Source organism: Mercenaria mercenaria, chromosome 4 (genome assembly GCF_021730395.1).
Source record: "Mercenaria mercenaria strain notata chromosome 4, MADL_Memer_1, whole genome shotgun sequence".
In the NCBI taxonomy this organism is placed as follows: Eukaryota; Metazoa; Mollusca; class Bivalvia; order Venerida; family Veneridae; genus Mercenaria; species Mercenaria mercenaria.
This window is the reverse complement of record NC_069364.1, coordinates 22,476,853-22,499,305: the sequence shown is the minus strand read 5'-3', so window position 1 is coordinate 22,499,305 and position 22,453 is coordinate 22,476,853. Positions and strand designations below refer to the sequence as shown.

General features: G+C 34.7%; 2 protein-coding genes across 2 annotated transcripts; one reads left to right on the top strand and one right to left on the bottom strand.

Annotated features, from left to right (window-relative positions):
- Positions 1-747: 747 nt before the first annotated feature.
- On the bottom strand, positions 748-11,408 carry LOC123553278 (uncharacterized). Its single transcript, XM_053542080.1, has 5 exons — positions 11,294-11,408; positions 3,667-3,785; positions 2,212-2,364; positions 1,646-1,814; positions 748-819 (listed from the first exon to the last, which is right to left on the bottom strand). Exons 1-5 carry the CDS (start codon positions 11,406-11,408, stop codon positions 758-760), a joined length of 618 nt encoding a protein of 205 aa, XP_053398055.1. The 3' UTR covers positions 748-757.
- Positions 11,409-17,192: 5,784 nt separating this feature from the next.
- LOC123551169 (baculoviral IAP repeat-containing protein 3-like) lies at positions 17,193-21,227 on the top strand. The gene is made up of 5 exons (XM_053540700.1): positions 17,193-17,390; positions 19,271-19,446; positions 19,691-19,835; positions 20,191-20,388; positions 20,821-21,227. Exons 1-5 carry the CDS (start codon positions 17,246-17,248, stop codon positions 21,015-21,017), a joined length of 861 nt encoding a protein of 286 aa, XP_053396675.1. The 5' UTR covers positions 17,193-17,245; the 3' UTR covers positions 21,018-21,227.
- The last annotated feature ends 1,226 nt before the right edge of the window (positions 21,228-22,453 follow it).

Sequence of the window (22,453 nt, the reverse complement as noted above, 5' to 3'; positions counted from 1 at the left end):
TAATACAGACACCTGCGGTCTTCTTCTAACTCGAAAAGCTAGAACGTCGTCATGTGAAATAAAATTTCGTCGATCTCACGATAAACTTAACAAAAGAAACAACAACAACAACAACAACAAAAATAACAGAAAAAGGAAAACAATAAACAAAAAGAAAATGCACTACTAGACGGCAAAAAAGAGAAGAAAGTTAGCCCATAACGTAAAATTTCTTATTGGCATGATCTTGCCTTGAAGTACAAAATTTGCATTTCAAGACTAATCATAATACATATAGTAAGCACAAACAAGAAAAAACAAAAACATTTATGTTATGTTGCTAGGCGGCTTTGCTTACATTTCGGCGTTTTGAGGATACGTCTGAAAAATAAAAAAGAGAAAGACTTTATATAATTTTATAACGTTACAGGGACTTAAGCTCTCAGGACAAAACTGTCCTACTACTTTATATAATTTGTCCGAAATACCAGATGGAAGGAGTACTATTAAAGAAAATCAAAGAAGATTTAATAAGTTCTTCAAAAGGAATTATATTCATTATTTATAGGCAGGATTACGACCTTGTATCAAGCGGGTACAAGAAGGAAGGCAAAATCATGGTAGATAATTGTAGTTTCTTTCCATCGAAAGGCTAACTACACACCTCCCAATCTCATTTTCTGTAAAATCAGTACCTCATTTGGAAACGGCTTCATATTAAACATTTTAACGACGGCTTAAACATTATATGAAGAGATCGTTGACAGATCTATAACTATTACATACGTGCGAATAAAAATGGAGCTCCGCTGAATTCGTCAGAATCTAAAACACCATCTCCTGAAAGGCAAAGAAAATATATATACGTTATATTGAAAGAATCACTGTTTGTACTTGGCACATAAAACAGTGAGATATCCAATACCCATCCTTTTCTAAAATATTTTACCGTAGATATTTACTTTAAATATTGAAGCTCGTCTCCAAATGTGTTTAACTTGACTATATAATTAAAGTAAATGTATATGTAGAGATTTATTCGCAGTTAAAAGTCAGATAGCAATAGACATTTAATATAAAAACAAACTGCATTTTATTTCGCAGATGTACACATTTATACTGTGTTTAAGGTATGACCTTTTTAAACCTGACACGCATTACTGTTTTCACAGGATACATGTTAAGCTAACGTTAACATAGTAAAGTTTGTAGCAATTTGTTCTTGTTTTCAAATATGAAATCTGGGGAAAATATATCTTTAAATAAACAATAAAGTAGACGTTTATATAAAAACTGTTTCTTAATTTAAGTGATCTACATAATCTCAATTGTTTTTATCCAACGCTTTATGTGTGCAGCAAGGGGTCGCTAAGGCAGTCTTTACTGTATAAAAACAGCTGTGTTAATATCTCGTTTTACCATTAGCTTTGTTAATGTGCGAGTCTTTAATAATAGAATTGTCTCAGTTTTAAAGTCACTTTCCTGTTAGATGTAAGGATACGCCGAAAAAGTGGCAAGGTAGTAGTGGTTTTAAACGCAACGTTTATAATCAATCCGTAAATGGAAATGTCAAACTCTGCATAATAGGTAATATGTAAGTGTATCTAATGTGCTACTACATTGTAAATAATTTGGTCTTGCGTAAAATGAACAGTCGAAAAATTACCATCAAAGTCAGCGAATGCAAAAGGCTCATGAAGTTCCTCTGGGTCTGCGAGGTTTACGCTTCGTGACACAGCAAACTCAAATTCTTTGTATGTGATCACCTTATCATCGTCCATATCGTAGTCTGACATCTCGTCGGAAAATGGGAGCAGAATTTCAGTCATTTCAACCTGAGAAAGAAAGAATTGACCTTTTGTTTTTGACATGTGCTAAACATTCGGCGTTTGTAACATAGTTCATCACTGTATATTATTTCTCACTCTGCACTGATGTTACTGCTAATAAACATAAAACAATGTTTTGCCTCGAACCATCTTATATAATGTGGTTTTAATAATACCACCTGATATTAGATATTTATCATGATGTGATTTCATCCCTACAACAAGAATGTAATAAATCGGCTTGTAGAAAATTTATTTAGCCGCACGTGGAAGCTCTCAACTTTATACGTATTGCATTGATTCTTCCGAGCGGACATAGATTTCAAAGCTATGAGTTTGTTTATGGAATAGTGTTTATGACCTCAGTATTTTTACACTTCTGCACTGTGGTAGTTACACTTACACTTCTTTTGCATTTATTTTTTCTCACATGGCAAGCATCTATACCGGCTGCAGTACCTACTGCCACGAGTGAAGTTCCTACACCGGAACTTCCTGCCGCTATGGTTGTACCAAGGGTCCCAACTGCGACAGGACAACCGACACCAAACAAAATCTAAAATATGGATAAGGGCATATTTTTACTACAAATCTCTCTCTATACTACGGAAGAGCATAATTGCCAGGTGAACGTTATTCATTAATTCGAAATTTCGAGTTACTTTGTCGAAATTTCTAGTTACTATATGTTCGAGTCACAATCACAATAGTTTACGTAGATGTATAGGTCCTGGCCAAGATTAGGTACCTGGTGTATACACCGGGTAGCCCTATAGGATCATATGATTAAGATGACCGGGCAGCGTTTGTTCATAAAAAATATCACTATTTAAACCATGGAAATATAGACAATACATGAACGTGTAGTAATGATTCTGACCAAAATTGGGTACTTGGGTAGATCTAGATGTTGAGGAGAGGCCATAGAAGGTGACCGGGAAGTATTCAAACTTAGAATATTTCACTATTTTGATCATATGTGGAAGGTTTTCGACCTGGTTCGAGCCCCTACCACCTGAACATACTATGCATGTAAATGAAGGTATATATCCTGGATACATTTTGAAATCTGTAGTAGCTCTAGAGGCTATGGAGTAGGTCATACATTGATGTATGGTACTATATATTCAAGTCGCTACATGTTGGGTATAATATATAGATGTGTAGATAGATGATTCCACTTCGAAGAGTCAAACGTCTTTAGTTTTTTGGCCTTCGACGGACGGACAGACGTTCCAATTTGCGGATAAAAGGGCAAGATACGGAGTCGAAATTTCGTATTATTAACTCGAAATTTCGAGTTACTCAACTCGAAATTTCGACTCATTAACTCAAAATTTCGACTTAGTAACATAATAAATAAAACGCACCTGGCACTTATGTTCTTTCTTACTGTACACCTCAGTCCAGACTGATGCGGAACTTTAAATTTTTAACGTCAGTTCCTTTTTTCATAATAAATAAATTCTGTGGTCCAATCTTTAGTGGAAGCAAAACACTTTAAGATGAAATTGGCCATATTTAACGAAGCCAGCAGATTTATTTTGCATGGCCTATACATAATATTTCAACAAAGGAAAGGCAATTTAATTGTACTTAATGTTGTAGAAATTCAGAATAGTTCCTTCTTTAGTAAAACCGTAGCTGTTTCAGATTGCCAAGCTTTGGTAAATCATTTTGTGGTGTAAATTTGACTACCTGTACTTCTGATTCCGTTTTGTTAAATATAATTGCAAACAATATTTTAAAACGTTTAAAGGGAATAACACAAATCATGAACTGTATTTCAAAATAGAAACTGTAATTGAATTTCGAGAAAACATCAGAAACATGTCCTTTCAATATGGATGTGACATACCTTGCAACCAGCTTTTTTGACGCTCTTTACAACCTTCTTGATACCTCTACCAAGCCTTTTTATTTTCTTCTTTAACCACCCACCCTCTGTTGGGTCAAGTAATGCTATGACTCTCTTACCTCGTGTCGATGGATTCCATCAGGAATGAGGTGTCGAGAGTGATTAATATAAAATGTGTTCAAAGCGACTGTTCGAACACACAGTGGTGAGCGTCAAGGTTAAGTGATTCGAAACCAATGACCTTCTACATTTTTGATTCATATTTTAATATGACTTCATTTAACAAGCTCTTCCATAAATTATTTATATCTAAACATAATGCTTTAAGCTGTTGAATATTTATTTTCAATTGCTACACTATCATTTTGAAATCGGAGAAAACAAAAGAATTACTTGACTATCCTATATGTCAAATTGCGTCTACTATAGCAATGCTGATATCGTTTTTATAATTTCCTTAAATATAATTCTTGAAATACAATAGAATTCACTTCTTGTTTCTGGTCCTTTTTTATTTGTTAAAAAAATTCCCGTTCGTAACATGTTACTGCGTCTGCATATTCTGCATTTTTTTTCAGTAAAAAGCATGCACAAGCCTATATTCACTCCGGGAGAACTACGTTCCAACGCAAGTCATGTCTCAACGATATCATGTGACATATCTCAACGACTTCTGGCTACGGTATCGCTCAATATGACACGGCTTATATTATTTTCATATGTATCAATTACTTTTATTATATTTACTTATGTCTTGACTTGAACATTTATTCAGATTCTAAAAGTAATCGCATAAATTTATTAAAACATTCAAATTTTAAAAGCAGTTGTCTGTTATTTAGAAAATAGAAGCATTTTACTATTTTCCAGAATAAAACAAATATACAACACTTTTTCAACAGCAATACTTACTGACAGTCAATGATCGATTAAAGGCAATGCCAGTTTTAATCTTAGAAATATATCTCTGCAACGGCTTTATCATAAACGAACAATATTTATTAAATATCATGTCCCTCACTCTAACCGATGATGTTACTAACTCTATACGCGACAAAGGCAAGCGTTACTGACACTCATCGAAGTATCGCTGCTTAACACATTACTTATATTCGAGTAAAATATACAATGTCTGTGACTGAAATCAGATTTTGTTCAAAGTATGTACTAGTATATTTATCCGTTTCTTTTATTATCATTTGACGGTTTCTACAAGATATCTTACTAGCAATATATATGAGGTGGCGCGGAGTTGACTTATACTATTGCATGCGCACACCTTAATTATTATTAAGTGTGTAAAGAGATTCTTTTGAAGCACAGGGCGCAACTAAGAAACCTGAAGTAAGCATGTAATCGTAGGTTATTAGATTTGTATCTAGGTATATGCACGCGTTCTGCAGCGGAAATATAGAAATATTGCGCGACTTAATCAAACCAAGTCTGCAATTTTCACTGTTTGCCTTGTTCTCGGTGCTTCCGACGGATCTACTTTCCAGATTTTATTTATGAAGAATGAATGCTTATTTATCGATGCAAATCTAAAAATCTTTTTATAATTACTACATGTGTATAATTCATTATATCAATGAAAAAATTGTTCTTTAGCCCAAGTGGAACTGAAAATGTCCTAGTTAAAGAACTTAAAAACGTGACGACATCCATGAAACTGACGTCACAATTGACGACACGCACTCGAAATGAAACTGAAACGTCAATATCTATAAGTTATTGACATTGTTTTTGGATATAATGCACTTGTTCTGCAGCAGTAATATTGCGCGACTTTAGGAGCGCAATATTATCCGCGAAAGAACGAGTGCATATATCCACATACAAAGTTGATAACGTTTTTATTACATATCTACTATCAAGTAATTGCTTTATGTCTAAATTTTCTTTCTGCTACGAAAAACAGGAGAAGTACGAGAAGAATTTCTCCGAAAATCTAATAAACAAATCAAGCTGACGCGCATTCATATTTTCCGCAAGTTGAACCGTCAAATAGATGCCGCAACGTGCGCGTGGACGTCATGGACATCACGCGATTATTTCCACTTAAACGTTTAGAAAACATTTCTCTCTGATATGAAAGCGTTGTCCGCAATATGTACAGTTTCATAAATGGGAGAGCGGTGCATTTAAGTAATAGTGGCCCTGCCAAGGTGATAATAGCCCGAGGGCTATTATTTTCTTTTAGGGCCATTTTCACTCAAAGACACCTTTATCCCATCTATTTACCTGTTTATTACACGTGTACCTATAATCTTGTAAGAAAAATTTAAAGTGTATTATTCATTTGTTCAAGCATTTAATGGAGTTTTTCAGTTTCTATACTATTTGGATAAGAGGCTATATGTTGTATAAAATCAAATGCCTTGATAGTTGTACTTTCTTACATAAAGCATAATTTAGGGTTGAAAAAAAATCATTTCATGAAGAATTACTTCGAAGTTAATATACGACTGGGTTGTGCTTTCTTGCCATTGTTATAATCGCCCGAGGGCTTTATTCCGAGGACCATTATGAAACTTGGCGTGCCATTGCGGCTAGAAGGCTTATTGACTTTTGACTTATTGGCCAGCCGTTTATTGACTTTTTATCATATACGTTCACTTCATATTTATCTTGGTATTTTCATTTTATATATTTTCCAAACACGTAAAAGAATTATTTGTATTGCTTTTTATCAACAATGCCATCAATAGTTGACAATCGATCTGATTCAGCGCGCTTTCAATCGCCATAATAATGTTGCTTCATGACGTCAACATCAGAACGCGCTGACGTTCTGGCCCCGTGTTCACAAAACATTTTTCGGTCTCAGCTGAGTTTGAGTTTGAAATTTTGATATCAATTTTACTAAAACGACAAGGTTGAATTCCATCAGAGACTGGCCATCAGTACTGAATAGACACTTGAAAATAGTTATTAACTTAAAATTTAGTTTTAAACATGCCATTCAGATATGAATGACAAATAAAGTTTCATTATCAAACTCAGCTGAGATTGAAAATGTGTTGTGAACACGGGGCCTGGTTACCCGGGGCCGTTATGGTTATGGCGCCAGAGGCGCACTGCGCCATTATGGATACATAAACAGAATCCGTAATGACCGTTTTAAATGGCTTTTTGTTACTATTTATAGTAACGTATATAATCAGGAAAAATATTGCACGATCACGGTCCATTGAAACTCAATCGAAATGATTGTAGATATGTAATAAGGAAAAATATTTCTTGTACAACGGACTGGCGTTTCCGTCGACTTTACCCATGCCTGCAAAACCCATCTGGCATCCCCATGCGATGGCTCTCGTTCTGGTTATGATAACTTGCGCTGCTTTGATATTATATGGTATTGTATATGTGAACTTAGACAATATCAGGTACTTTGAGACCTACTCTTCATCCTATTTATATGTAGTATTTTGTCGGTCTGAAATACGTTATTTTACGGAAAGGACATACCGTTACGCTTTAAACGATAAAACTAAAGTGGAACTTTGTTATTGTGCTTCACTTGAATGTAATGACGTCACTTCGGCTTACGGACGTTCATTTCCCGCGCTGTGGGTGCATGCTCTGCCATAAGAATGAGTACTGCAAATGAAGTACATTGTATTTCTAATTGCTTTTAAATTTCTGTTGTTATTTGTGAAATACGGTATGCAACAAAAATGATCTGTCAGAATGAAACGCTTATTTTTATACGATGTGCAAGAAAAAAATCAGTTATGTGTTAACGAACTCGACAGAAATATCCGTCCTGAGGGCACTTGCGCCTTGTATTGTTACGAGTTATGACGTCTCAGGTTCCTAATACATTTGCACGACGTAATAATAATTATTATATGCGGACAAAATGAGCAATACGCCTGCACATGGTGCCGAAAACATTTGTTACGAAATAGCTAATTTATGTGGAAAGTTCTTGAAGTAATGCTTTACGATCCTGATTATCTATACAGAATTGATTACCGGCGTACACATGTACGTACTATCTAATAAGTGTGAATGTATAAGCTATTTTATAACATTAATGAAGCGTTCTACATCTCTCCGAGATAATTGTGCCATGAGAAAATCAACATAGTGGGTTTGCGACCAGCATGGATCCAGACCAGCCTGCGCATCCGCGCAGTCTGGTCAGGATCCATGCTGTTCGCTTTCAAAGCCTATTACAATTTGAGAAACCGTTAGTGAACAGCATGGATCCTGACCAGACTGCGCGGATGCGCAGGCTGGTCTGGATCTATGCTGGTCGCAAATGCACTATGTTTGTTTTCTCATGGCGCGGCTCAATTAAAGATTTTAAGGTTCGTGGTGACGGAATGCGCAAGGTGCCCCTCCGAACATTATTTCATATACGGACGGGCATCTTGGTAGAGCAAACGACCTTTTGCAAGCGTACTGGATGGATTTCTTACATGAAAATCCCACATCCAAAGCTAAAGTTCAAGCACATAGATGAAAAGGCAAAATAAAGGAAAAAGGCGTTTCAGTTAAAACGACAAAGTAAAGGAGATTCGAGTCACTGCACGACTTTTATGAATTATGTTTGAAAAAGAAAAGTAAAAGGGTGATGCAATATGCTGCATAAGTTTGGATTATCTTAGTAAATGCACAAGTTTCGAGAACTTAATAAGGAAATTGGGAGATGAAAACAACGCAAAATACTAGCAATGAAATTTTCAGGAAATGCGCGTGTTTAAAAAGGACGAGAAAGAAAGACATGCTGTAAAGTTTAGAATAATATAATTGTTATTTTCTTCCAATTATTAAAACCTTACAGGTTCTCTATCCGCTTTTAACGTAAAATGTAAACATTACATTGCATAACATGTATACACTTTTTCAAAACTGACTGTAAGAGTAAAGGTTCAGCTGAGCACCACTTTTGTGTAGGAGCCATCAACAATGCTTACAAGATTCCATGGAATTTGATATAAATGAAAGATACTTATTTCTATTGAAGAGCATTAACCTTACATTTTAATTTTCATGCTGAAATTGTACATGATTTTATTAATCCATTTCAAAGAATTTTACTCCACCCTGCGTAATACTATAATGTGTATTATTATAACGACAAATACATTTGTCATACTGACTAAATTGTTGTATCTTGCCCAGACGTCATCCAGTCATTTATGAAAATGTCAAAGAAATGTTCTCGACGTAAAGATAAGATGTACATAAGAATTTTCTACAAGTTCAAATGGTAATTATGATACTGAGACTTTGCAACACTGTATGTGAGACGTTGTCACATAATCTCTGTTATCGTTGCGGCCTTGCAACATTTATGTAGCTTACATATGTGTATTTGTAACTAGTTCATTGTATCTTGCAAAATGCTGCAAATAGCTAATATATCTTCCACACATCAAACTCATCTTTTCAGTTATGAAACGTAGAATATATACGCTTAATTACACATAATATATGAATCAACAAGGTCATTCGAAGCGACACCGTAGCTTCATCGTTGAGGTATGTCACATGATATCGATGAGACTTGACTTACGTTGGAACGTAGTTCTCCTGGAGTGAGATAACACAAATTGGATAAATTGATGGTGTTGGGATTTTTGTGTATAATTCAGTAATCAGGTAAAATTTCAAAATAATTTCTGAAGACTTTATTCTTCACGGTCTGCTTTACAATTGGCTGTAATTATCTTTGAAATGTATTGAATATATATTGAGTTTGACTGCACGTAATATTGCAAAATTTTGTCATAGAAAAATATCGAATAAAGGCATAATACAGGTAGTGAAATGCACATCCTTTTACTTGCATATGTTCACATAGATATTTAAAACATAACTATGACAAATTTATTGACTTTATTGTTACCACTTAGTCATCTTTTATTTTTATGAAAATTTGCATGTAAAATTTTGAGTCAAATGGCCGCCACTGTATAGCATTATAAAATTAATGGTAATGATAATACTCACTTTATTTCCTGAAGGTTACATACTTAGTGTAAAATGCAAATATTATACAACTTGTTTTCATTATGGCCTTAAATTAAATTTCATATACATTCACATATCTACACAATCATGCAGTCAATTTATAATTATACATTTATACAAAAATACACATATCAGAATTACTTAAATTTTCTTCGACAACAGGTCTCAAATTAAAGAAGTCTTAAATAAACATACAAATATAACAGTAATAATGTTTTAAAAGAATTACCATGCGTCGCAAAGGTTAATTCACGACAATTATGATGTGCAAAAAATGTCCAGATTTGGTACATTGATTATTGTTAACAGAATTATTAAACATTCACGCTCATTTGGAAACAAACGAACCGCCCCATGAGAAAACCGACATAGTGGTTTTGCGACGAACATGGGTCCAGACCAGCCTGCGCATCCACGCAATCTGTTCAGGATCCATGCTGTTCGCTAACGGTTTCACCAGTTGCAATAGGCTTTGAAAGCGTACAGCATGGATCCTAACCAGACTGCGCGGATGCTGGTCGCAAAGCCACTATGTTGGTTTTCTCACGGCGCGGCTCAAATAACATTAATTCAACAAAATTCTTGTTAATACAAGTAACTGAAGATGCCTAAGCAAAATAGCGTTTTATTTTCTCCTTATGAGAAAGAAGATTTAATACAGCTTGGATAGAACTATAAGATCATAGAAAGCAAAAGTAACAATGCGAAAATATTGTTTCAGAAGGAGGGGGCTTTGACGGAGATAGTAACATCATAATACATTTGTATTAGAACTCTATAAAGTTCCTCAAATATATCCAGGTAATCAAACACAGACACACTTTAATTTACCACATGTACAATTGAAAACAAACCATGTATATACATTGAAATATGCTTTGACTCGGCGATAAACCTACTAACAACCAGGTTTGTACAAGAAGTGTCCACTGAGAAATCATTACCGCGCCAATTTCGTCGTGCAACCCAGCCATATCTTGGCCAAGAATTGTAACGGTGACCCTAAGAAGGCGTTTCATGCAACCCGTTTGATCGGCGCACGACAATTACTATCGCTTTCCTCTTGTTTATAGTTGTCTTGCAACCGGCCAAAAGACTTTTTATGTATTTGTTGAGGAAACAAGTTTAGTTTTTTTACCATTTCTTAACATGTCGACTCGGTGTTGAGAAGTAAGTTCAAACCAAAGTGAATACACCTCCTTTACCTTTTAGGATGCCAAGAAATGGCAAGCGACTGCACTCAGAAGGTGCCTTTAGTACTTTGTGATTTTCCCGGAGTTAGCTCTTCTACCTACTTCGCTGACTACTGAAAGAAATATTCATGTCAGTGATGAATATGGGAGAATGTTGTGAAATACGAAACTAAACGAAATTAAACTTGCTTGATATTACATTACATATACGTTAGACATCGAAAAGGATTAAAGGTTCAAAATAATCAGTTATTATTCAAATGATAAACGATTTCACTGTTATCAATGTAACAGATCACCTAGTATCCTTATGGAGGGATCGTAGCCTATGGGGGTTCAGGCTCTGCTCAGGGTGTCATGTGAGCCACCAAAAAGGGGAATGAACACGGTGGTGATTTCACAAAATACAATACTGTCAAAGCTGTGTTATGGTCACTGCCCCTTACCCCTCGCTGGAAATGCCGGAGAAATGACGCAGAGGGGTACGACTAACCCTAAAAATGCAGCTACGCGTTTGAAGAGGATGACGGCCCTTGTGGCGAAGATGCTGAGGTGCCCCATTCTCAATGGCGCTGTGATGTTTGTTTGTTTTCTAATGTGAATTCAAGGTTTAGATGCCAATAAACATCCTTAGCCTGTATTTCGGTGTAGACGATTTATGAGGTGGTATTGACCCCAAACGATCAATTGGCTAGTTATAAGACAGGAAACCTCATTTTACGATTGTTTCTTCTGTTTGTTTCATTTTATATTGTAGGGGGCCTCCGTGGCCGAGTGGTTAAGGTCGCTGACTTCAAATCACTTGCCCCTCATCGATGTGGGTTCGAGCCTCACTCGGGGCGTTGAATTCTTCATGTGAGGAAGCCATCCAGCTGGCTTACGGAAGGTCGGTGGTTCTACCCAGGTGCCCGCTCGTGATGAAATGATGCACGGAGGGGCACCTGGGGTCTTCCTCCACCATTAAAAGCTGGAAAGTCGCCATATGACCTATCATGTGTCGGTGCGACGTTAAATCCAACAACAACAAAATTTTATATTGCAGACATGTCTCGTCACATTTACATTATAGAAATATTTGTTGCTTTTATGCAAGAAGACGGTACACATAATCCAATATAACTTCAAGCCGTTGTCATCTTACTGCGCTCAACAAACTTCACATTGCGTTCACACAAAATTATGTATTACTTCTTCGTAAGACGTCGGGCCCTTAAAGGTGTTTCCCTATTGCTTTGTCTTCTGCATGAAGTGAATGCATTTTATATCCAAAATGATTCATAATGATTGCTTTTATAAACATACAATAGTATTATTGTGTTTTACATAACATGCCCTCTGTTGCCATTGCCAATGTAATAGGTTTCACCTGGCGGGAGGAACTTCTTTTTACTGTTCTATGAGTTTGGAACATGGTGGGGGTTAAACTGTGGTAAGGTGCACCATAAACCGGTTTAAGCTCCCCAATGGTGATTTTGAGATTGACCTTCCAAGGCGGTGCCCCACTGTGTTCATTCATTTGTTAGTTTTGTCCTAGTGAGTTTTCTTTGTGTGAAAGTGATATATATTTTATTTTATTTGTTTTATCTTTATTTATTTTTTTTATATTTTTTTGCGATATTGGGCAAAATTTCATGGAAGTTTAGAGATTTAAACCGAAACACTAAAATTATTTTGAATCAAATTTAAATGCATTCAATGTTCGAAGGAATCTCACTTCATTGATTCTGTAAATGAGAAACTATGAACACACAATACCAAACCTCAAATTTCGCGGTAGTGCTTCTGAAGAGGTAGTCATACACAAATGCGATAAAAAGTATATTCATTTTTCAGAATAACACTGTTTTTTTTTTTAAGAGAACCGTGCTCTGAATCACAGAATGACTTGCAGAATATATCTGGACAATGACGCATGAATTTGTTTATTCGTATGGACACATGTGAGTCTGTTTCGTCGAAGTGAACTTGGTACATTTTGACAGAATACAAAACAATCAAGAATAATTCACCGTGTTTCAGTTCGTACTTACACTTTTTAGTTGTCTACATATTTCATTTTCTGTATCGTATATAGAGAATTATATCGAGAAAGACATAAGAGGTATTACACAGAACCAACACAAATGACCACATTGCTAGATGTATATAGACTTAACGAATATTCGCAGTTGTTTTAAGAATCAGAGATGCTTACAGACATATTTTAAAATAAAAACCATTAATAAATTTTACATCATAGATTATGTAAATAGGAAGCTATGAACACACAATACCAAATTTCTAATTTCGTGATAATGCTTTTTAAGAGGTAGTCATACACAAATGCAATAAAAAAAGTACATTCATTTTTCAGAACAAGACCGTTTGTTGGAAGAGAACGGTGCTCTGAAACACAGAATGACCTGCAAATTATGTCTGGACAATGGCGCATGCATTTTGTTTATTCGTGCGGGCACATGGTATCATGCTGATAGACAAAACAAACGCGCAGTCTGTAGGGCTGATATAAAAGACACAATATGGGCATATCCAGCCTGAAACCAAAATATATTAAAGCTTCGGTAAATATTAATAAATAAAAAAAATGTGAATATGATATTTCACTACAAAAACCGAAAACAAAAATAATTAAGACACTGACTCAATAAGACAATCCACGAAAGGAGCACAGTGAAATCAAAATTTTGCTGCAGTGTTCACATTTTACCACAATATACACTAAAATGCATAGTCAAAGTAACACACACGCACACACGCACGCACGCACGCATTAAACACAGCTGGGACTGCTTTGGAATTCTGTGGCAAAAATCTGCTTATCAATTTTGTGGGGTGGGGGTTCATTTTAACTCATTCTTGTTTTTATATAAAAGATTGCGTTTAAATTAGTATTTGCATATGCTATATTAAGAAGTGCAACATCTTGATGTTTATAATTTTAGCACTATAAATTTTAGGCATGTATGTATAGTTCTTAAGTTAAGATTGATAACATGTACGTAATCATGTTAAAGCTTGAAAGCAGATTACTACAGGATCCGTAACATAGTAACTAAAGCATTTCAGTAACAATTAGTTTTTAAGGTTTTCATACCTACACTTGACTATAGACCAACGTTAATAGTTTACTTCAGTTAAACCTTGCATCTAGTGTCTATTTATACTCAACACCACTAATCTCGCGTCATCACTAATTTCCCGGTATTTGAGTTGCGTCACCAACGTGATGTTTACCGGGGAAGTTCGTGACCTATTTTACTCATGCTTGCGAAAAATGTTCCTACCTGCAGTTACATTGCTAAATATCTGTCAAGATTTATTAAAATCGTATTTTTCACATATTTATTGCAAAAATCCGTGAATTAAGCAAATATTTGCAATGTTTATAAGTTCGTGTACCAGCTGATCAGCATTTGTCCTCATTAATTATACAAATTAAGTCCCGCCTATAGGTTAGAGGACACAAAATTTTACTTAACATCCCCCAGCTACAGAAAAATGAATGAAATAACGGTATCAGGCGAAACATCAAAACGTCTTAACTCGACGGATTTTAAGGGGGAGGAAGGGATGGGGGCCCCCTGACCATCTCCTCAAAATACACCCATGATACTGAGCAGTGAATTTTAATATGTTAGATAACTATCAAACAGAAAATATTAAGTACTAGTACGATTCTTAGGCTCCGCTACATTATGACCACGCCCGTGACCTTGTGATTTACTTGCAAAATATCTGGTGTGCCTGCTGCACAGAGGAGAATATTTTCGATAGTGCCAATTTAAACAGATAATATAAAACGTTTAAATTGGCGTTTAATGACTTTTGAGTGTTCCTGTTAGTTTGACTTAGATAGCTTTTCAATGTTTGAATTATATTTAGTGTTTTATAACCTATGATAGTTTGATTGACACAATTGTTGACCTATACCGCGACATTAGTGACGTGACGTCACACGATAACAATGGCTGACTGTTGTTGTTCAAAGTACACATGGATGTTTCTTGAATGATATCTTATTCATTTTCACACAGTTATTGATGCATATGACATGAAATATTGTGGTAAAGACAAGAAATTCATTGTTGTGTTGTTTCTTGTTTAATGTGGTCATGTCGAATGTCAAGTACCGCGACATAACAGATGAACGGTATACTCCGTAAAAATAGAAGTAATAAAACTTTCTATCCTACCTAATTTCAAAATGAGAAAGATTCTGAAATATTGACGAGAAAACACGCAGCAAAACTTCGTTGACTAGTGGAAGAAAAATCAAAACCCCATAATGTTGCGACATTTTAGGAAAGAGAAAACAGAATGTATCATTTTCAGTCTGTTCACTAAACCGTTTATGCAATGAAAACGGGTCAAAGGTCTTTTTCAGGAAAATAAATTCGAACTAAACTTATTCATAGCACGAAGACAGACTTAAATATTGTTAAGGAAAGAAATGTTTCATAGCCATAAATTTGAATCTGACTTCTGACTGGGCAATTTCACAACCCCATGTTTGACACATGTCAGGACACAAAACGAGCTTATTGCAAAAGAACATCATAATAAATAACCAACTATTAAATGCATGCACTCGATTTAAAAAGAAATCTGGCTCGGTTTTATTGCCACTAAATATGACTTTTTGTAACATAATTTACCGGAGCGTAGCTGAAGATATTAAGGTTGTAGGCCTGCTGAGAGGAGCCGGATGAGTGCGGGGATGCTCATCCACGTTTTGTTTAGTAAATAGATGTTAACTATTGCAGTCAAGCGCATTAGGGATGGTATTTTGGTATTAACAAGACTGAAATCATTATCACTCATCTACAGTTTCTCTGATTTATTTTCGACTTGACATTAAATATTGAACGACTTAAACTTTTAACCTATGTTTGTATGATCTCGGCATGAAACACCTGCTCCATATCATGATACTACTTGTTCGCATGAGGCTAACAATGTTTACAGTTTACCCTTAGTATTTGTCTTCTTGTACATTTGCAAAGAAACAACTATCTGTTTTTTATGTTATCAAAAGGAAACCTGAATGCTTATTATCATCATTATTCTATAGCTTCGGAATCTGAATAAGATGGTTCTGCATCAGGCGTCCGTCCGCGAATGTGGACATCAGGCTAGGGTTAGGCATTGGAGGCATCCGAAAATAATCCTACAAGGAGAATGTTTGGCCATTTCACATATATCATATTGAGCATCTATGTGTGATTTATGTGCAAACATGGTAGAAAATACACATCTCTTCCTGAAAATATGAGAATATTTATGGTTTACCTGTCTATATGTCACAATAAAAATTCAATAAGCATAAGAGATTGTAAAAAAGAAACAGCTATCTTTAACATTCGTCAAGTCGGGATAAAGAAGTATGGCACACAGTTGAGCATGTGGCTTTGTTGCAGTTGGAATAGAGTTCGGGGAATTTTAAAATCCTAGAAGTAAAACGATACATTTTAAGCCACGGAAGTAAGCAAGACTACTAATGATTTTGTCACTTTTGTGCGCAAAAATCTTACCTGTTTAAAGATTTTGAAAAACAAAACCACAGCCATTATAGCTACGGAGTTTATGTAGATTTCACCGTTGTCAGGGAATGTTTGATGACAACAGCAACAAACATACAGTTGTATGTTATACAAATGTTTTCCGCTACAACGCTTTTCTTATATTTGGTCGAAAAACAAGAGAAAACGTATTACTTCAAAGAAGGTAAGGGTTGTATTATAGACATTCTATGGATTTCTTTTTAATTAATCATATATATTTTGAAGGGTTTGCGACTGCAGAAAAATTATGTCCCTTATTGTCAGTACATTTATATCCCAATATGAAAACAAGCCGAAATGCAAATTAATGTGTTTTTTTTTTAAATGTATTATCATGGAAGCCCATAGACATTACTTAAAGGATGTTCTTGCAAACCACTGTAAATCCGGGCCTGATGCAGTGGCTATTTTCAAAATGTTTATTATCAATATCTTATAACTCATGCAAATATTTGTAGTTTGTAAACATGCGATGTATAATGCAGCCTTAAAACACCTGAAACTTCGCATTTCATTGTTTTTATTTAATTATTTAGCAGACATAAACACATTCCCCGAATTATAAATTTAATTAAGGATAGGTTCAATAATTTCAAAGACTTTAACAAAACCGCGTAAAGATATTATGTTTCAAGTATCAATGCAGTTTAATAGTATTATCGTTATATGTATGAACAAAGATAGTCAAGTAAGTCGTTCGACCTTCAGTTCAGACAACTTTTAACATGTAATTATGGTTTTCCAAATACATTTCTATTTTTAGCAATTAGCTGGTATTTGTTTACATCTAATTTTAGCATACTATCCCAGGCAAATTTGAGCGGTTGGAATGAACATATGGAGCTTTATCCTGGAATTACGAATGGAAGACCAAAGAATCCTGATTATGCTTTGATGAAAGAAAGACTTGTGACATTCGAAGATTGGTCAAGAGATGGGATAGCTATAGAAGGCCTGGCCAAAGCGGGATTTTACGCAACAGGTACTTTTTAAATATTGATAAATGGATAAATGCAAAGAATGTAATCATTTTATGAATACTACGTATACAACGATCAAAAATCATTCTAAATCCTTAAGCGACTTTAAAAAAAACCACATAAATGTATGTTGTTCATTTATGTTTATTGTTTTGGACAAAATTCATCTTTTACTATAATTTGTTTACACGTGTTTTGCATGACACCTACAAATGCAGTATAGCTGCATTACAGCAGTATTTGTCATTGCAATACTCATATTGTTTCATATTTGAGCCGTGCCATGAGAAAACCAACATATTGGGTTTGCGACCAGCATGGATCCAGACCAGCCTGCGCATACGCGCAGTCTGGTCAGGAACCATGCTGTTCGCTATCAAAGCCTATTGGAATTAGAGAAACTGTTAGCGAACAGCATGGATCCTGACCAGACTGCGCGGATGTTGGTTTTCTCATGGCACGGCTCATTTTATGATTAAGCACATTAACATTATAATATTGGATTTTACCAGCTTACCATAATATACGCTTTGACAGACGTTTACAAAAATCAAATCGCTCAAGCATTGCAAGATGGCGACACATAAACTTCAAATCGATTTAACAATTTTCCAGGAAGATTATCGTGTTAGAAAGGATGTTATTAAACTTGTCTCAAGTATACGATCTTCCTTTCAGGCGTTTCGCTTTTAAGTCGATGATTTTGATGTATCATTTGTAAGAGGAGACCACCTAATTATTTGTTTTAAGATAAAGCAACAAATGAAAAGCTAAAATGTTTATAGCAGAAAAAAATAAATCTAGAGATGTTTTAAGGTATATAATGCGATTTGAATATATAGTTTTAATTAAGAAATAATTTATAGCAAAACAGTGCTTTATCACTATTTATACACGATGGGTGGTTATACGTCGGGCGTAATAATTTCACGAGGGCGCAGCACTGTTTTGCTATAAATTATTTCGATTCTAATATTTTCTTAATTGTAAAATTTACATCAAATATGATGGAACTGTTTCTTTGCGCAAGCATGGCGCCAATAGTAGGTATTTGTTAAAACACGCCAGGACCGGAAACGGTAATACGTCTTGCGGCAGAATTCAGTTCGAGCGAAACTTATTGCGAATTATTCAGCAAAGCGAATAACTAATTCAGTATGTGTTTAAATTGATCAAAACATTTGTGCAATGTGACATTTCGTTTAAAACATGTTATTAAGTAAAATATTTCATGAAATTTGAAAGCGCTATTTCTAGATGCGTACATGGCGCTAAATATCACGTTGACATGACGTCAACATGACATTGTTGTGATGATAAAAGCATTGTTAGCCATATTAGAATATCATATTAAGTCATTAAGTTTTACATATTTATTTTTCGTTCAGATAAAAAACAAGTGAAGATCATTTGTCTTAGATATTCCGTTATTTTAGGTAATTACACGTCGCACATGCGAATATTTTCTGTTTTCCGTCTTTTTAAAATACTATCCGAGTATTAAAATGTCACATGAAAATTTCATCAGAAAAGATTTACTTTTTGCACATACTTAATTATTATTATTGTAAAACAAACAAGTGTTATGAATGATCTGTGATATGAGTTATTCATTTTTTTTGCGTGGAAACAGAAACATATAAGAACATTTCAGAAGTCACAACTAACAATTTATGTCTTATGTACATTATTATGTAGATTCTCACGCTTTGTGCTTTTTGTTTTTATTTTTGTATGTATTTTGTTATGTGTTGCTTTCCATGAAAATATATGACCTGTCTATGCATTACGTATATACTTCAGTATGTAATAGTCCACAAATGTTTTATATAAGACAAATAAATATACGTTCTGTTCTATTCTATTCTTATTTCTGTTTTAGGAAACCAAGACTCTGTTAGGTGCTTTTACTGTGGTGGTGGGGTGAAAGACTGGCAACGAAGTGATGAACCCTGGATACAGCATGCGACAGTTTTCCCACATTGTGAATATGTAAAACTGTGTATGGGAGAAGATTTCATAAACAGAGCAGCAAACATGAACGAAGAGGATACACAGGTGACTAAAATAGCATTTTCAGAGTTTTAACTAGTAACTGACAACTTGGGACATTTTAGCAAATTTCTTGCTCGTACGGTCTGAAATAATTTTTACCTGCTCCTGTTAGATTTTTCTGATAATCATTTTGTTTTTAATTTAGATTTTAATTGCATAAATTTAAATCATTTCTTAATAACAAAGTGGTCTTTTAATCTAGCCTATATGAATATATTATTCTAACTTTGTTTTATTTGATAATAAGGAATTAAACAGAAGACTAGCACAACATCTTGTTCCTGACCAACTAATAGAAGATTTAAATTGTAAGGCCGCATTGCTTCTAATAGATAAAAAGTATAGACAAGAGGATGTTGAACAGGCTATTCAAAAGGCAAGGGAAAAATACGGTTAGTGACATATTTTGTCTATATACGGTATGCAAGAGCTAAAATTAAATTTGTTTGTCCTTCTGTTGTTACAATCGGTGAAGTGACTGTTGTTAGGAAATCATATGAAGAAGTGCCCGGACGTAGCTATTAAGATATTGAAATATCGCTCAAAGTACAATTAAGTTAACTACACATCAATAGTCTGCTTTATCCGCATTTGCATGTACACGGCAAACTCAAGTACCAATGAGAGTTATAAATACAGTCACTTTTCCACTTTCTATGCCGCAACGACCATGTTCTGAATTAGCAAAGTGAAACATGTCCTTATTTTAGACATAAAATGTATACTGATTTGCTTATTTGTCCGCAGGCAGTAGAGCACTTAGAGCTCACTTCATTCATGAGTTTCTTCTTGAAAGCAACACGGTAACCACGCCTCGAAACATCCATGCAGTTGCATTATCACGACAGACTAATAATACAACAGTTTCAAATGGTCCCACAGAGCATCAACATCTTGTTGGTTCGAGGGATTTTCAATCTGAGAATCTTGATGCTCATGATACTGGTAGGGATTTTATCGCATTTTATAGTAATTCCACTCTTAGACTATAGTTCTTGTTTTAAGTTATCTTATCACGTGTTTGATATGAATTTTGTAAATGTCTCAGTGTACTGAACATATTGCATTTATATATTTCCTGCATAAGAAAGATAAAACGTACATAATGTAATATCATGCAGAAGCATCTTTAAGCCATTTTGTACTTTACATAGAAAGTAATATTTTAAGGGAAAACAACATTATTCATTCTATAGGCTAGATTTTCTTATATCGTATCAGCCTATGAAAGAATTTTATAATTCGAATTGAAAATTTTGAACATTTTAATATTTAAAAGAATTGCTCCCATTCACTGAACTTTTGTGACTATTAGTTTTACTTGTTAATTCTGAAAAAGTGTACATGTACATAGCAAGAGGAACAACTTCATTTCAGAGCAAGATCGTCTTCTGGAAGAAAACCGGGATCTGAAAGACAGAATTGCCTGCAAAATATGTATGGACAAAGATGCGTGCATTGTGTTTATTCCATGTGGACATATGGTATCTTGCATAGAGTGTGCACAAAGACAACGCATGTGTGCGGTCTGTAGAGCGGAAATAAAAGAAACAGTAAGGGCGTATCCAGCCTAGAAACCACAATATTCAAACTTGGACATCTTTACCTACCCAATTTTACGATTGACAAACGACAGAACAGATGAGATTTTGCCGTGTAACTCATCATTTTTTTCAAGGAATGCTTCTGTATATGAGTCATACAATGTAATTTATTTTCGTGCGGAGAACTTAAAAACAAATTTAAAATAAACTAAAAATATAAAAACAATATTTATAATCTGATATTTTCTTGTTTGAATTACGTGATCCAATCTTGACCAGGGCCTTATTACATGGCAAAGTAATTAATCAAATTACACTCTAACTAATATTTTCAAAGTAACAAATTCCATTACTCATTTCATGTAGTTTACCATATTTGATTCCATATTACCGTTTGTACATTAAAAGCATATTTAAAGTTTATTTGATTTCAAGAGCAGTACAGTCTCCTTGAAATTACTTACTCCATCCAAAAGGCAGGTTTTGGAGAGCTAGGAGTTTACTTTAGTCACGATTGTTCTCTCTTGAAAGCAACACGGTAATCACGTCTCGATGCTCATACAGTATAAGTGACAAATATACTAGTGCGTTTACATCTTTTACGTAATAGAAAAAATACCAATATGCGAATAATCAGCAAGTAAATGGTCCAACCTTTCATTTCTGTGATTTTGCGAATAGATTTCATTCAAGTGTATGCAATTCCCACGCTAAATGAACATCACATCTTATGTGTCTACTTTAAACTTAAGTTAACATTACCTTTTCCCGGACGTGTGTGTTGGCGTTAGACTTATTAAACTACCATGCAGAACAATAAAGAGTCTCGTTATTAGTTTTCATGTTTCGGTTCAATGATTTATAGTTTGATTACAAAGTTGTTAGATAATGCAGCATAATATGGGACTTTACCCAAGACTTATTTTACTGCAATCCCTCCTCAACTATTGGCTTCCACCGGGTAATAGTGTTATAAGGCAAATTTAATGTAAATTTTCATATTTGTTAGAGAGTCATAACAACCTTATTATTCAAGTCGTATCCATGCCACGCATTCCACACAAAGTAAGGAATGTATTGCATCGCACACAGGAAGTACAGCTGAAATGACTATAGTGTTCTAACTGCGGTCTAAACTATTAAAGGTAAAAATAATTTTAGAAACTTTTACAAATTAAACGAAATTCTGTGAAAACTTAAGCAAAAGTTTTTGTTGCAAATCAATCTATTATTATTGTAATGCATGTAATTTACTGTTGATGTATTCACAATATTGTATATAAATAACTATAAAGTAGAAAAGCTAGAAGAAAGAACACAGTCAGCGCCGCTTGAGTCCCGAGGCAGATATTAGAAAGATACAGCAGTTGTCCGTTCCAATGTCCCTCAAGATATTTATATTTTCATCGTAAAAGAGGCAATGTTTGAGGTGTGAGAAATAGAAATGGAAGTAAAAGAAAGAGGTA